The sequence below is a fragment of the Neofelis nebulosa genome, chromosome 11 (genome assembly GCF_028018385.1).
Source record: "Neofelis nebulosa isolate mNeoNeb1 chromosome 11, mNeoNeb1.pri, whole genome shotgun sequence".
Lineage (NCBI taxonomy): Eukaryota > Metazoa > Chordata > Mammalia > Carnivora > Felidae > Neofelis > Neofelis nebulosa.
This window is the reverse complement of record NC_080792.1, coordinates 38,360,068-38,375,687: the sequence shown is the minus strand read 5'-3', so window position 1 is coordinate 38,375,687 and position 15,620 is coordinate 38,360,068. Positions and strand designations below refer to the sequence as shown.

Sequence of the window (15,620 nt, the reverse complement as noted above, 5' to 3'; positions counted from 1 at the left end):
GAGTTTGAAACATGCCGATAGGAATAAAGAAAAATACTAAAATTGACTTGTAATTCTAGTGTTTGTAATACCTATTATTTGTAACTTGTAATATCATGATCCAATGTGACATGAAGCTAAAGTTATTTTAGAAGGTCAAATGTTTTATTTACTAATTTAAACTCTGTTAATTTGAAACGCGTGGCTATTTGAATGAGGCTAAATTGAAATTTACCTTTGCGATATGTCTAAAGAGAGATCTCCCCAGAAAATAAAGAGCATAACATTGAGTGAGACTCTTTATGCTAATAATACTACATGGAGTTTTTAAAACTTTAACAGCATGAATATGCAAATAAATATCTTACCAGTTACTAATACATCTCATCTGTTCCATAAGCCCACTTGGCAAGATATTTGTCTGGCACGACTCTGGTCCCATAGTTTGAGATTACAAAAATTATAAGAAATAAAACTTCAATATTAAAACAATTCCGGATTTAAGTTTCTTAAAGCCGCTATAATAAGAACTGAAGTAATGAAAATTGTTTCTGCTAGTCTGGATTAAGATTAGCAACTAGGATAAAAATGGCAGCAGTTAATACACCATGATTAATGGCATGTACCCACTGCCCTAGCAAATGATGACTAAAAATGTTACTCTTATGTGGACACTTCATATACTATTAGTTTATATTTATAATACATTGAAATATTAAGTGAATGTAGTATTTTAAGGTTTGTATTTCCTAAATTAAAATAATATTAAGCAAAATTAAGAACAGTTTTAATGAAGACTTTTGTAGAAAGGGTAAAAGAGAAGTATTAAGAAACTAAGCCAGTTAAAACACAAAAATTCCTCATAATATTGAGATTAAAAAAAAAGACAATACCATATACCAAATAATTTTCTAGAAATTCATGTATCAAATGTCATTTTGAAAAAAAAATAATAAACTCCACCGACTTATGTACAATAACTGGTTGATGTTTTATACAGCACAGGTTGTATAAACGTAAGGTTGACTTATGTTAAATCTAGCCCTTTATTGGCCAATCATAAAATAACCTAAGCCATTCTTCATTTCTTCCATCGTCCCTAATAGAGGTGGGGAGTGAAACTGAGAGTAATGTGGATTCTGAATTTGCACGGACTCAGTTTGAGGATCTGGTTCCATCGCCAACCACTGAAAAGGCTTTTCTAGCACAAATCCACGCCCGAAAACCTGGGTACCTCCACGGTGGCGCTACCCCCAGCACCATGCGTAGTGACGTGTGAGTATCTTCTGCTCCAGAACATTCCTCAGTAACAGAATACTCAGTAGGGAACATAAGAAAATAAAAACATGGCTGCTTAGTCCTTTATTTTGGAAAGGTATGACGCAGAAGAGGTAGAAGGGTGCTACATTAAATTTGGTATTGGAACTTTGCCCTCTCACTATTTAGTGAGAATAGCGATAACTAAAAGCAAGCAGTGCTCATTGAGAGCCTCCCTCACCCAAGGCACAGTGCTCCTTGTATGCAAAATAGTATTTAAAACTCCCTCCCAGCCTTCCAGGACTCACAGACTACTTCAGGGGATAAATCATTCTATCTTCTAAATTTACTGTATTCGCCCTTAGAGGACCAGGCGATGCTGGAGAAGCCTCTATTCAGAATGAATGTAAACACCATGAAAGCACTTGGAATTGAAATAAGTAAATATATAAAATCTCATTATAAAGAAATCCAATCTGGTCGACTTGTTGAGTGTGTATAAATCTGACCTTTGAAAGACATTTTACAAAGATTTTCTTCCAATTAGGCTTCTGTAGCTTGACAGAAACCAGCAGAATCAGTGACGTCCCCTCTAGACTTTCTGTGCCCCTGGATCAGTTCAAACTCAAAGTAGACAGGAAAGCAAAGCTGAGAAGCAAAGGGGGAGCTAGGACAGATGTACAGAGCACATTTGGGAGGTAAGGAAGGCAGGGAAGCAAGGGAACCTTGAAGAGAGGCTCATGCAGCTGTGAGAGACATGGGCAGGCGCTCACCAGAAGGGCAAAAGGGTTCACTGAGCATTTAAATTACGGAAGCAGTGCTGCTGAGTGCCTCGGTCCACTGAATGTCTGACTCTTGATTTCGGCTCAGGTCATGATCCCAGAGTCATGGGATCAAGCCCCAAGCTCTACAGTGAGCATGCAGCCTGCTTAAGACCCTCTCTATCCCTCTGCCCCTCTCCTCTCCCCCACTTGCACTCTCTCCCTCTAAAAAATAAAAAATAAAGTTAAAACTTTAACTAAAAACATACTGCAGAAGGGTGATGGTGTTTAATGTGAAAAGTGCTGCCCACTAGTCTTCAAAAATAAACTGGCCGGTTTCAGGACCCAAAGAAGAAACTAACCAGAAGCCTTTCTGGCATTTTGGATCTCAATCCAAGTAGCAAGTAGACCAGTAATAATGGGGAATTATAAATGTGGTTTGAAAGCTGGTTGTGAAAAGGCAGGCCTTAAGATCAAAACAAAACAGTTATAACATGATTTCAAATAGCGATAGGCTGCTGCTTTTAATTTTAGTTTGTTTTCTTGTCCTTTCCTCTGTAATTTAGAATTATTTGATTTGTTATTCAGAATGGTGAATTAATGGTCATCAGGTTAGTCTGGTAAATAACATATCTGTTTGACTTTTTATAATGAAGCATTTACATGTGGTCACCTAAAGTCTTCTCGTCCTGCTCCCAAGATCCAAGCCTGTAGCTAAGTCTACCCCAGTCCACTGTCCCTGGTAGGCTGGTGCCAGAACCAGCCACCAACACGGCTGCGGGAATTGGGGAGGGACCGTTCATAGAGGCCTCACAGACCTATTTAGCCTGGCCCCAAACCTCTAAATATAATGAGAACATGTCATACAGACATTAATAAATGTAAACAATGGTATTTAATTTCCAACCCAGGAACTTCTACTTGACCACTCTTTTCACTTTAGGGGATGTTTTAATATCTGCACTACCTAAACATGTACTGTGTTTTACCCTGAGAATATTTTAGTCCTATGATTTAGGTCGTGAATTTATGTTCAGTCTCAGGAAGGGTTTTTATAAACTGGGTGGACACATGGAAATAGAGTCACACATTAGTGAATGAGATCATTGCTAGCTATTTATTTCATGGTAGAACTGAATAATTTAAGTAGATTTCTTAGATTCAGAGCTAGTATAAATTTTTAAGATCCAGAGCTATGAGTTCAAGTATTACCTTCCAGACACCGAGGAGCTGATATTCTAAGACTTATTCTACTATAAAAATAAAGCACATGGGTGCATGTGCCTACATATGTACATAACACAAAGAGGGTTCAATTATGAACAAATGTCCTTAATCGTTATTTCACTAGAGGGCTCACTTTCCTTATAGAAAGTGATCTTGGTTTCCATCAGAAAAGAAAAGAAAAGAAAAGAAAAGAAAAGAAAAGAAAAGAAAAGAAAAGAAAAGAAAAGAAAAGAAAAAAAGTCCTCAGATTAAGAAGACTATATCCTCCCAAAAGATAAGGCTGCCTTTTTTAAGACTGACAAACACTTTAAGGGCAACCCATTCCTGTAAGTCAGAGGAAAACACAGATGGACAGTGATCATCAGAGTGCCATAGAAAAACTGCATATGAGAATACTTTGATCATGTCTATCTCCAAATCTCCAAAGTTTATAAAAATTTTTTCTGTTAGGTAACAGAGGACACTGAATTGAAATTAATTGAAACAAAGAAGTGAACTGGGGGTCTAAGTAAATGGGCCCCAAACTATAGCTAACACTGGAGTTCCACTCGTACTTTGAAGATTTGCTCCCAGGGGCACCTGGGGGGCTCAGCTAAGTGTCTGACTTCACCTCAGGTCATGATCTCATGGTTCGTGAGTTAAAGCCCTTCATCAGGCTCTGATGTTGGCCCAGAGCCCACTATGGATCCTCTGTCTCCCTTTCTCTCTGCCCTTCCTGACTCGTTCTCTCTCTCTCTCTCTCTCTCTCTCTCTCTCTCAAAATAAACAATTAAATAAACTGTAAAAGAAAAAAAAAAAAGATTTGCTCCCAAACACCCCTTGTGGTGTATTCCCAGGGTCACAGAAGATGGGGACCCCTACGTGCAGCCAGAGGATGAGGACTATGAAAATGACTCTGTCCGGCAGCTGGAGAACGAGCTCAAAATGGAAGAGTACCTGAAGCAGAAGCTGCAGGATGAAACCTACCAGGTATGGGGAGCCAGGCCCAGCCCCCAACCCCCGGGCCCTCACCCCTCGGTGGCTGGGTCTTTGACATGACTCAGAAAATCCCCACCCACTCCTTTCTTCCACCTTCCCTCTCCAGAATATTCTGCGTGCATTTCTTACTCCACATATTCTAAACAGTAAGAACTGTAAATGCTGAGAGCTACAGCTCACCATTAATTCTTAGAAATTCTGACCCGAAAACTGAAAAAGACCTCATTGCCTTAGTGGAAATGCATGGGGATGGATGGAAACAATCCATCTTCCTCCAAGATCGCTGGGAAAGATGTTTTTTCTCATGGATTAAAAAAAAAAAAAAAAAACAGGGCACCCGGAAACTGAATAAGCATAAATATATTTCCTCCCTTGAATCGTTTGCCCTCAGCTTCCCCCACTGCCCACCTCATGTCAAAATAAATATGTGGGAGAGTATCAAATCTCATGGAGAAATGTGGTGGGGGGGAGAACTGTAGGCTCCATGTTTAGCAGGGTGTGGATGGACAGATTTTCATATATACTGGAGTATACTATTAATCCACCTGAGAATTTACTGGACATAACACATGCAATTGGGAATAAGTGTTGATTAGTAAGTCATCCTAAAAGGGATGCGTTTTCCCCATGGAGTAGTTCTACTGCAGTGTTTGTCTTGCTTGAATATTTCTCCTCCCTGTAATTCACAGGTGTTTCCTTGAGGCTGTGGGAGTTCAGGGATGTTTGCGTGGTTGAGACCTACTGCCTCCCCCCCAGGTCCCCTTGGGATAGTTCTTCATGTCAGGCTTTCTGTCCATTAAGCAGACGAGCCTCTTCCACACTCTTAGATGAGCAGCGTCCCCCTCTTAGTCTGTTAGTGAAGGAAAGAGAAGCAGAGAGGGGGCGCCTAGGTGACTCAGTCGGTTGGGCGTCCGGCTTTGGCTCAGGTCATGATCTCACAGTCTGTGGGTTCGAGCCCCATGTCGGGCTCTATGCTGACAGCTTGGAGCCCGGAGCCTGCTTCAGATTCTGTGTCTCCCTCTCTCTCTCTGCCCTACCCCTACTCATGCTCTGTCTCTTTCTGTCTCAAAAATCAAAATAAACATTAAAATTTTTTTTAAAAGAGAGAGGCAGAAAGAACAGATTACCTCTACTTCTCGTATGTTTATGGATTGTTTTGAAATATTTTCCCAAGAAGAATGTAGCAAGAGAAAAACTGGAGCCTACCAACCCCACCCCAATAGTATCAAATAAAGTTTGGCGCCTTTGGAATGTTCCATTAGCCTTTTCAGTTTAACAACGTTTTAGAAGCAACTAAAATGTAGGCTTAGTCATAAAAAAAAAAAGAAAAAAAAGAAAAAAAAATCAATGATTGTGTATGTAAAGCCATGAGTCAATGTTACAGAAACAGAAACGGTCAAATTTGCCTGAAGGGGAGACCCAGGGAGAATGCTCTCACTTTGCCACTTCTATGACCCGTCCACAGAGGGAAATTAGCCTGGATGAAGAAGCTGCCAGGGTGTCTCTGGGAACTCTGAAGGATGGCATTCCTACACGTATTTCATTTGGCTCTGCTGCACAGAGGGAGAGAGGGATGTGGTTAAATAATCAATGTTCTGGTTCATGCTGTTCAAGGTGCCTGTTAGGCCTCCCTCTTTGAGCCCATATCAGTTTCTGGATTTGGGTGACAACGGTAACTGAAATTCTAGATTTTTTTTAAAAGGGAGACAGTCGTTTCATATAAAATATTAGATTTTTATTTACATTAATGAATTAGGAACTTAACCTTGTAGGAGTAAAATGAAGGGAAATTCTATTAATGGCTTAAGATCCAACTGGAGTTTTCGCCGGTTAATCTTAAGCTCTTTCTCTCCTTTCCTTTCCATGCCCAGTGGCTTCCAGGGAAAGTCAAAGAAAAGGTGTAGGAGGACATAGTAGGCCCGTGGGTTCCCACTCAAGACGCATGCCCTAGAGAACGTTGAAGTGGTTTTCCTTGACTACTCTGTGAGCACATGCTTGCTTGATGGGTCGGAATGCTGTTTTCGTTCGTTGGAGTCTCTCTGTCTTTCTGCATGGCTTCCAACCAAATAATTCACCAGCTTGACCGCGTCACAGACTTGACATGTCACCTTTCTTGTTTGTGTCCTTTGTCACCCACAGGTCAGCTTGCAAGGTTGAATACAATATCCTTTTATCACTCTCCTCTCAAGTAAGTACCGTCTTATTTAGGAGGAAACGTGGCCACTGTATACTGAACTCCAATGACTTGTAACCTAAATGCACAATCACTCTCTCTTAGGTGTTTCTGTGTTCTGTGTGATAAAATATCCTCCTTCCCTGCTGATGTCAAAGAATCATCCCGGCCTATGGAGCATTACATTATTAATCCAGTGGAGATTTGGCAGACAATCTTGGGAATTGACTTTTTACTCTATTAATTAGGAAAATTGGCACAGAGACTTCTGTAACACCAGAGATGCCCCCGAAATCTTCTATGGCTATGAAGCCTCATCACCAATCCACTAACAGCATCTGAGTTTGCAGCTTCTCTGTCCCTTGAAAAGGAAAAGTCCAGGCTTGCTCATCACGTCCAGAGATGGGTCAGCTTCTTATCATGCTGTATTCAAGACCCAAAGATCAAATGTGTGTACTTTAACAAGTAAAGGCAAAACCATGTACTATTTAAAAAACAAAAAAACAAAAAAAAACAAAACAGAGAGGAGAAATTCTGCAGCCTTATATTTTTGGAATAGTTGATTCAGATTCACTGTGGAATTCAGCAAGATACAGCTTAATTTAAAATATCATTTACATGGCATGTGGTTCCCCACCCCCAAGGACCTACCTACATACATGGGAAATCCTCAGCAATGTGTTTAATGTAGAGAGAATAGCACTGGATTGGCAGGACCACTTGAGTGTAGCCATCTGAAGCTTAGACTCTGGACCCTCATAGACCTGATTTCAAATACGGATTCCACCAAATCACAGCAGCATAACCTTGACAGATTATTAAACCTCTGTGAACCTCTGTTCCCTCTGCACAACATATATCATGCCACTCACCTCACAGTGGAGTTGTCTTCACCGGGGTGTAGTTTTTAAAGAGTTTAACATGGTGCCAGACACACCATAATTTATTATGAGCACACACATACGTGCCTGGAACTATGCTTAGTGCTTTACAAGCAGTTTCATCCTGGGGAGCTGCTGTAGTTATTTTGTAAGTGTATGGGAACCTCCGGGACTCAGAACCAGCTTGCTCTCTGTATTTTTATAAACAAAGCTGGGACTCAGCTATGTGCACATAATTTTATACACCTTTGGCCACACTGTCTCATAAGTCTAGCTGCTTTCTCTGGCTCCAGCCAGTGGCCCTTTAGCTGTACCCCATACGGTTCAGAGTAAATGCACCTCTCACAGTCTCTGGCTGGCAGGGCCCCGGGACTTGTATCTACCCGAGTGATATAGTCTTTCCCACCCATAGATTTCATAAGTCTATCCGACAGATGGTAGTAAAGTCCACTCTGGCTGCTAAATTTAAAAAGGAATATATAGCTCTTAAATGACAAATCAACTTGAAAAGAATACATCCTAACTCACGCGTTACTGACTGACCCGTCTCAGTCCTCAGGTTAGGATTAAGCAAGTAGAAATCGTGACATAGCTGCTGTTAGGGAATATACTTTAGGAGCTTTGAGGCCTTTTTGGTGTGAAAAGAAGGATCTGACTGTCTGCATTCCAGTCTACCTCCCTTGGATTTGAGAACGCCACACCACATGCTCTCCTGATTCATTATGACCACGGTGAAAAAATTCCCAGGAGCTGTTTCTGAAAATATCTATTCCGGTTATAACAAATCTAGTCCCAAAGGAGCAAGCCTCTCCTTTAGCAGCATTTTCTGTCTCTTAGTGCCAGCGATTGGATCGTTTTTATTCCGCACATTATTTAAACATCAGTAACTAGTTCTTAGAAAAATATTTTTCTTAAAAACTAGTGAAATGTCTTGACATAAACTCAGATAAGAAGTGGCATTTGGGTCTTCTACCTAAAAGCCAAAGATCTCAGTTCGCTAAAAGTTCTCAGGCCATTTTTTTTTCATCTTTTGTTGTCAATCTGGTGGTGAAAAATTGAAACAGTCGTGGCCTCTGCCATTTCCTGCCTCCCCAGCGGGCATTCCACAGGACTCTAAACATGAACCAGCCTGTCACTAAATCAGCTCCTTAGGCCAAATTTACTTAAAATCTTCTGGATCAGTCCAGAAGCCAGTGACTTTTCATCTTTGTGGCTAGTTCTATCCTAGTATAATTTTTCTTGAGGCAGCCAAGAAATACAGCTGAAATCTTGGAACCGTTTATGCTATTGAAATCGATTTGTCTGGGCTTTCTGATTGTGCTGCAAGACCAGAAATTATCCCAAACCCGTGCCTTTCTTACTCAAGAGTCCTGAAGCCAGCTTCATTGCTGAAAGTTCATTAGGGGTCCACCAAGGCACAGCCCTACATGGGTACGGGGCAGAGGGTGGGACGCCAAAGAAATAAACGACCCATCCTCTGCTCAAAAAGAGCTTCAGTCCAGTTTGAGGATAAGAATGCACTCATCAATACTAACAGGGGTGAATAGAGCGAACCTTGCTTTCCAACGAGCCTCTTTGGGAGAAACAGTGTATGTAATGTCTAACACTAAATTTAAGAATCCACCAAAACACCATTTGGGCAGACTCAGATCTTGGATTGGGCCCTTTTGCCTCCCTCTGGCCACATGATACCCCGCTCTCCTTGGCCAGCCACATCCTAACTTCAGAAACCGGGGGCTTGGACAATCGAAAGTGGGTATTTTTTTCTAATTATGATGTCATTCTGATGGTAGGTTAGGGGTCGCATCTGCTGGTCGGCTGAGGACAACACAAATATTCCTGTTTGTGTGGCTTCAACCCTCCAGATGCCTCCAGTGCCCGTGAAGCAAGAGACTCAACACAGAGGATTCCTGTCCTCACTGCAGCAATAGCAGTAGCCCATAGTGTCCCCGGACGTTGATTTCGGATTGTCAGAGGAAGGGAGGACAGAGAGAGAGTGTGTGAATACGTGTGTGTTGGGGGAGGCGGGTGGGGGGAATCCTAAGCTTCATAACCCTGATTTAGAGGACAGTTTTCGTCTTAAAAAAAGAAAAAAATCACACGTTCCTTATTCCCAGGCAAGCTATAGTCAGACAGATGATGAAGGTAACAGGAAAGCTGGTGGTGAAGGAGAGCCCCGCACCCACCCACACAGAGGAGAAGACGCGGCCTGGCAGCAGCCTCATTGGAGACAGAGGAGCCGCCCGCACAGCAGCTCCTGACAGACCCCCCCACCCCTAGAGACGCGTTCTGCCAACCGGAGCGCAGCGAACTTTTCGTTCTAAAATTCCTAGTTCTTAGGTGTGTGTTTTGAGAAGGGAAAAAAAAAAAAAAAAAGACTTCTGACGTCTGTTCGAAGCTAACTTTTCAACCACATCTTCTGTAACATGGCTCACCCCTGGTTAACAACAAACAAAACAAACCAACCACCGCAAGGACAACAAAAAAACAGAACTACAGCCACACACGCGCACAGATGTATCCCACAGGCTGAAAACCCACGCTGCTGTTACTCACGATGGCAGTGTTAACAAGCATTTTCAACCTTTGCACATGATATTGAACCTGTTCCGTTTACAATGACAATATTAATACTGTGTACAGCTGGAAGTTTGATTTCTGAATTCTTTGAGATTTTAGCGAAACAGTTTATTATACACTGTACATTTTTTTTTTCACCACGGTTGGGAAAAAAACAACCACTTGCAATTATTCACTAACCCCGAAGGATTTGGTACCTGAGTGTCCAGACTCAGAGCCTGGAAGCCAAGAAGGGTCCTTGGCCCGCACAATCCGCATTTGTCTCTAAGTCTCTGTGAGCAGTGACTTGAACCAATCACACCAGGATAATCCAGTCTTCGGGGCTTCTTTCCAGCTTGGGGTTGTTTTCTTTCAAGATACTCTAACAAATCAGCCATAGAATTTAGTGTAAATATTTTTTTTCCAAATAGTTATCATACTCAAAAAAAAAAAAAAGGCAACATTCAAATTATATAGAATCTAGTTTTTAAAATCAGCACAGATCTTCTTAAAAACTGTGAACTATGTTTTGAAATACTCGTTACTAAAGCTGTTTATAAACCACAGGTGCCATAAGATCCCCAAACGGACTAAAGTTCTCTCAACTCTTCCACGGGCTCGTTCCTCTTGTTTTAGCTTTAGGGAGCATGTCTAACCGCACCGCTCATCCACAGGTTCCCCTATCAGGCCGTTTGGAGCCCTTCAGCTTTAAATGTACAGGCTTAAAGTGCGCTTCCAAATGCTCACTCTCCTTTTATTTCTGAATGTTTATTGCCTTAGCTGGCTTACCTGGTGTTCTGCATGCAGCCTTCTGTGGTCATGTGCGAGGAAACAGGCTCTTCTAAGCTGAGTTGGGATTTTGCACTCAGTGAAAAGCCAGTGTGCAAAAGAACTGTCGAAGAAGGAAGAATGAAAGCCTCTGTTGACGGTCCTTTATGAGGGCCCTCGTTGGAGAGCGCTTAACGACCTCCCTTAGGGATTCTGGGGAAATGAAAAAATAATCCACTTGTTTCAAGATTTGATGAGACGAAAATCCTGCTACATATTGAATAGGTTATACTTAAGTTGGCAACTTCTCTGGCATTCCTGTCTCCTTTAAAAGAAGGAAGAGAACATCCGTTTAGAGCAGTGGCTGTCAAAGTGTGTTCCCTGGACCAGCAGCATCAGCATCACTTGGGAATTTATTTAGAAATGCAAATTCTTAAGCCCCAACCCAGGCCTGCTGAATCACAAACTCTGCATATTGGGCCCAACCAGATGTGCTCTAATAAGCCGTCCAGGTGATCCCTGATGCACGCTAAAGTTTGAGAACCACTGCTTTAGGGTAAAGTTGCATAACAAAATCTCTAACAAGGCCTTATTCAGAATAAGCGAGAAAGGCTCTGAGTCAACCTCAAAGCTTCAGCAATTCGATTTTGCTTCCGGGGCTGGCAGAAACCTTCTCCCCCACCCCAGGTAGTCGATAGTTGGTCTGTGCCCAGCTGAGAAGAGACATCAGGACACCTTCCAGGTCCCTCTCCAGAGGGCTCTCAGCTGTTCCCGTCCCTGCATTTGGTCACAAACCATCTCCTTGGCTGCCCTTTGGAACAAAATCGCTTGCCTTGGGGACCGTAAAGCTCTCCGCCGGCATTACTAAGAAGCCCGTTCTGTCCGTTGATGTACTCCATCATACTTTCCCCAGAGAACCAGCCTGACAAATGTCCCTGAAAACAGGCTGACACCAAAGTGGCGCAACTGCACGGTTGTCAGATTTCTTTGCACAGATGGGTTTTGTTCTGGGTTTCGTTGGTTTATCGTAACGTTCATCTCCTTTCCACTGCCCATCGTCTGTGAAACCGTACCTCTCTAGATGGAGCAGGTGGCCCCTCGTGCCTCATACTCGGTACTTAAAACCACTACATCCCAGCTACCTACATTGCTGTCAGCTCTCAATCATAGCCAGGTAGTTCTTGAACTCGGAACTCTGATCCTGCAAGTGGCACTCAGCCACCGACTGGACCGAGCTGACCTCTGTTGTCACTTTGTGTTTCTCCATCAAAATATCTGTCTAAGGTATGAACTATTGGGCTGATAGCCTTCCCCCTTGTCATAGCTTTCATTGCCAACTCCATCACACGGTTGTCGATAGCGTCGTACAAAGCCATTGCGAGGACTCTGCAAACTGCCACCAATGACCAGTTCCTGACTAACCAGCCACCTTTTCTTTCTCTTAGCACCACGTCAGCACTGAGACCAGACTCAAGCACCCCTGTCCTGTAACCGAGACAAAATGGCGTGTATTGTTTTGGGTTTTTGTGTTTCTCGGCGGGTTTCTTTCCCTGGCTCTCCAAATTTACCTTTGGGACCTGTTCTAAGTGCAAACCCAGCAGGTTTCGCCTGTCCTGTCCATTAGCTACAATTATATCTCGCAGGGGTTGTTTCTTACTTGTTCCACAACAAATTGCACATCCATCTCCGTCGGGGATGATGGCCTATTAATGAGCACTGGTCTAACACAGCCAACCTCCCTCCTCCACTGCACCATGTGAATGGAGGGAGGGAGGATGGAGGGCAGAATCTACTGTATGAGATTCAGGAATCAGTTGTGGTTGGTCAGGACGCAAGTCGGGGTAAGTTCGGTTGGTCAGAGGGAGATGTGCTGGAGATTGGGAAAAATGGATTCTCGAATGATCTCTATAAGGCAGGGAAGGTTCATTTGTAAGTAGTAATGTGAACTGAATTGCATAAGAGTGTGGCCTTTGTTGTGATATACTATGTATTTTCTTATATGCATGAGCCAAACTGTTGCATCATAATTTAGCACTGATGTCTGCTTTTATTTTGGTCATCCTTGTCCACCCTTATTAGTTCTGGGCTGTTAACTGTAGATAGACCTTGTAAATACGGCAACCTTTGGTTGCTGCAGTCACCTTGGTTTGATTCCGCCCAAGGAGCCACAAACAAGAACTCCACTGTGTCCTCAGAAGAAAGGGCATTTTTACTTTTGAACCAAAAAGAGGGGGAAAAAATCAGAAACGTTACATCTGGAGGCTAATTAACTGCAAGACATTTTTAATTATGACTACTGTAATTTGACACCATTTGAAATAACCAATTCAGAGACACTAAAGCTTTCACACTATTCATTGGTATTGTAACAAAACTACTACTGTATGGGTTTTTTTGTATTGCTGTTAAGTATTGTTTTGTGTGTGTGCGCGTGTGTGTTGGAACCTCCTGGGGACATGTTATATTTTGAAGTGATGAAACTATTTAATTGTGTGTCTATATTTTGGAATGGAATTATTTCTTCATTAAAAAATGTTTTTAAAAACACTACATCTGTGTATTTTACACCTTTGTTTCAATGAAAACTTTCTGGAGTCTGTCTGTTGACAGAAGAAAGACAAGTCAGCACTTGCAGCAGGAAGCGGGACCTGTCAGTTGACTATTAAGCAACTAGAGCAAAATTTCTCACCTTTCCGTGCCTTTGGAGACACAATTTTTTTTTGAAGAGGGAAAGCCTTGTTGTACTCCACAGGGGATGAGTGTGAGAACAGGAATAGCTAACATAACAGCTTGCTTTCTATCTGACACGGTTACAAGCAGTTTATGTTACTTGACCCGATCCTTTGAATCACAGCATCTAGCCAGGTACTTGGCAGTTATAAGCTCCACAATTATTTGTTGAATGAACGAACGAATAAGTGAATTCGTGGCTTTTGTTTGGTGTGTGCTAGAGCTGGCGAGGAAGGAGAATCGGCACCTCCTGGAGGTCAGTGTGCTGAGAGCAACAGGAATCAAATGAAGAGTTCCAGAGAGCGGACAGAAACTCAGGGTCCGCAGCGGTAATCACCCCCTACATTCTCGCCTCTCTCCGGGGAACCTCTGGATTCCCATGCAATGTTGGGTTGTGTGTTTTGTTTGCTCAAGGAGCCGATTCCTTTGCAGCGCCAATAGCAGAATCTGTGAGTCTGGCTCCAACACTTCATGAATGGCATTTTTGGGAACTCTGAGCTGGAATGTTGCTGAAAGTCTGTGCTCACAGAGTCTGGGGTTGATTTCCAGTTCATGAAAATGCTATAAACACTCCAGAGGCACTAGAGAAAGAAACCAAGAGGCTCTGCTCTACATCAAGTGCCAGGGCAAACCCTGACCTGATACGACCACTAGTGGGAGCTCAGACACCCCATCCCATTTGGAGGTGAGAGACCAAGGTATGTCCATGGGTGTCTTTGCAAGTCTCTTTCAGCTGCACCTTAATGTCTCATCCTCTCATCCCCTAGGAGCCACATGTAGCTCTGATCCCTACCTCAGCATTTCCTAAATGTATCTAATTGCCGAAGTCACTTGAAGAATCCATTTGCCAGACTTAGGAGGTCTAGCCTGGGGCCAGGGAATCTGTATTTTTTAACAAGTGCCTCTGGTAATATAGTCTGACAGATTTTAAGAACTACTCTCCTCTTGCTACTCAAAATGTGGTCCAACGACCAACAGCATTGGCATCACCTGAGAGCTAGTTTCAAATGCAGAAGCCCGGGCTCCAAACCAGACCTACTGAATTAGAGTCAGCATCTCCTCAAGAGCCCCAGGGGATCTGTGTGCACTTTAAAATTTAGGAGGCACTTGACCTGGAGATCAGCTTTAATCCTAGCCTTCTAGGATTAGGTTCAGTTGGGTCCTCGGGGCACAGAATGACAAGCCAGGAGTCCTCCTTAAACTAAGTGTCATGCTTCTTGAACGTACAGTGTTTTGATTTAGTAAGTCTGGGATGGGGACTGAGATCTGCATTTCAAATAATTTCTCAGGTGATGCTGATACAGGTCTGAGGGCCACACTTTGAGGTGCAAGGCTATGGGTTTCTTTTTTTTTTTTTTAATTTATTTGTTTGTTTGTTTTTTAATTTACATCCAAATTAGTTAGCATATAGTGCAACAGTGATTTCAGGAGTAGATTCCTTAGTGCCCCATACCCATTTAGTCCATCCCCCCTCCCACAACCCCTCTAGTAACCCTCAGTTTGTTCTCTGTATTTGTGAGTCTCTTATGTTTTGTCCGCCTCCCTGTTTTTATATTATTTTTGTTTCCCTTCCCTTATGTTCATCTATTTTGTCTCTTAAAGTCCTCATATGAGTGAAGTCATATGATTTTTGTCTTTCTCTGACTGACTAATTTCACTTAGCATAATACCCTCCAGTTCCATCCAGGTAGTTGCAAATGGCAAGATTTTATTCTTTTTGATTGCCGAGTAATACTCCATTGTATATATATGTATATATACCACATCTTCTTTATCCATTCATCCATCAGTGGACGTTTGGGCCTTTTCCATACTTTAGCTATTGTTGATGGTGCTTCTATAAACATGGGGGTGCATGTGTCCCTTTGAAACAGCACACCTGTATCCCTTGGATAAATGCCTAGTAGTGCAATTGCTGGGTCATAGGGTAGTTCTACTTTTCATTTTTTGAGGAACCTCCATACTGTTTTCCAGAGTGGCTGCACCAGCTTGCATTCCCACCAACAATGCAAAAGAGATCCTCTTTTTCCACATCCTCGCCAACATCTGTTGTTGCCAGAGTTGTTAATTTTAGCCATTCTGATAGGTGTGAGGTCGTATCTCATTGTGGTTTTGATTTCTATTTTCCTGATGATGAGTGATGTTGAGCATTTTTTCATGTGTCGGTTGGCCATCTGGATGTCTTCCTTGGAGAAGTGTCTGTTCATGTCTTTTGCCCATTTCTTCACTGGATTCCTTTTTGGATGTTGAGTTTGGTAAGTTCTTTATAGATTTTGGATACTAATCCTTTATCTGATATGTCATTTG

General features: G+C 42.4%; 1 protein-coding gene across 26 annotated transcripts in view; it reads left to right on the top strand.

The window, feature by feature from the left end:
• Window positions 1-13,133, top strand: part of DTNA (dystrobrevin alpha) — a 359,115-nt gene extending 345,982 nt beyond the window's left edge. For 11 of the 26 annotated variants that reach the window (XM_058692363.1, XM_058692365.1, XM_058692364.1 and 8 more), the window contains 3 exons: window positions 1,086-1,254; window positions 4,025-4,193; window positions 9,374-9,733. In XM_058692363.1, the coding sequence (XP_058548346.1) occupies window positions 1,086-1,254; window positions 4,025-4,193; window positions 9,374-9,517 (482 nt within the window). In that variant the 3' untranslated portion in view covers window positions 9,518-9,733. Of the gene's footprint in view, window positions 1-1,085; window positions 1,255-4,024; window positions 4,194-6,341; window positions 6,391-6,480; window positions 7,213-9,373; window positions 9,734-10,595; window positions 10,711-12,028 lie in introns of those variants that run through there. The other 15 variants (XM_058692379.1, XM_058692377.1, XM_058692381.1 and 12 more) reach the window with 9 other exon arrangements.
• Window positions 13,134-15,620: the final 2,487 nt, after the last annotated feature.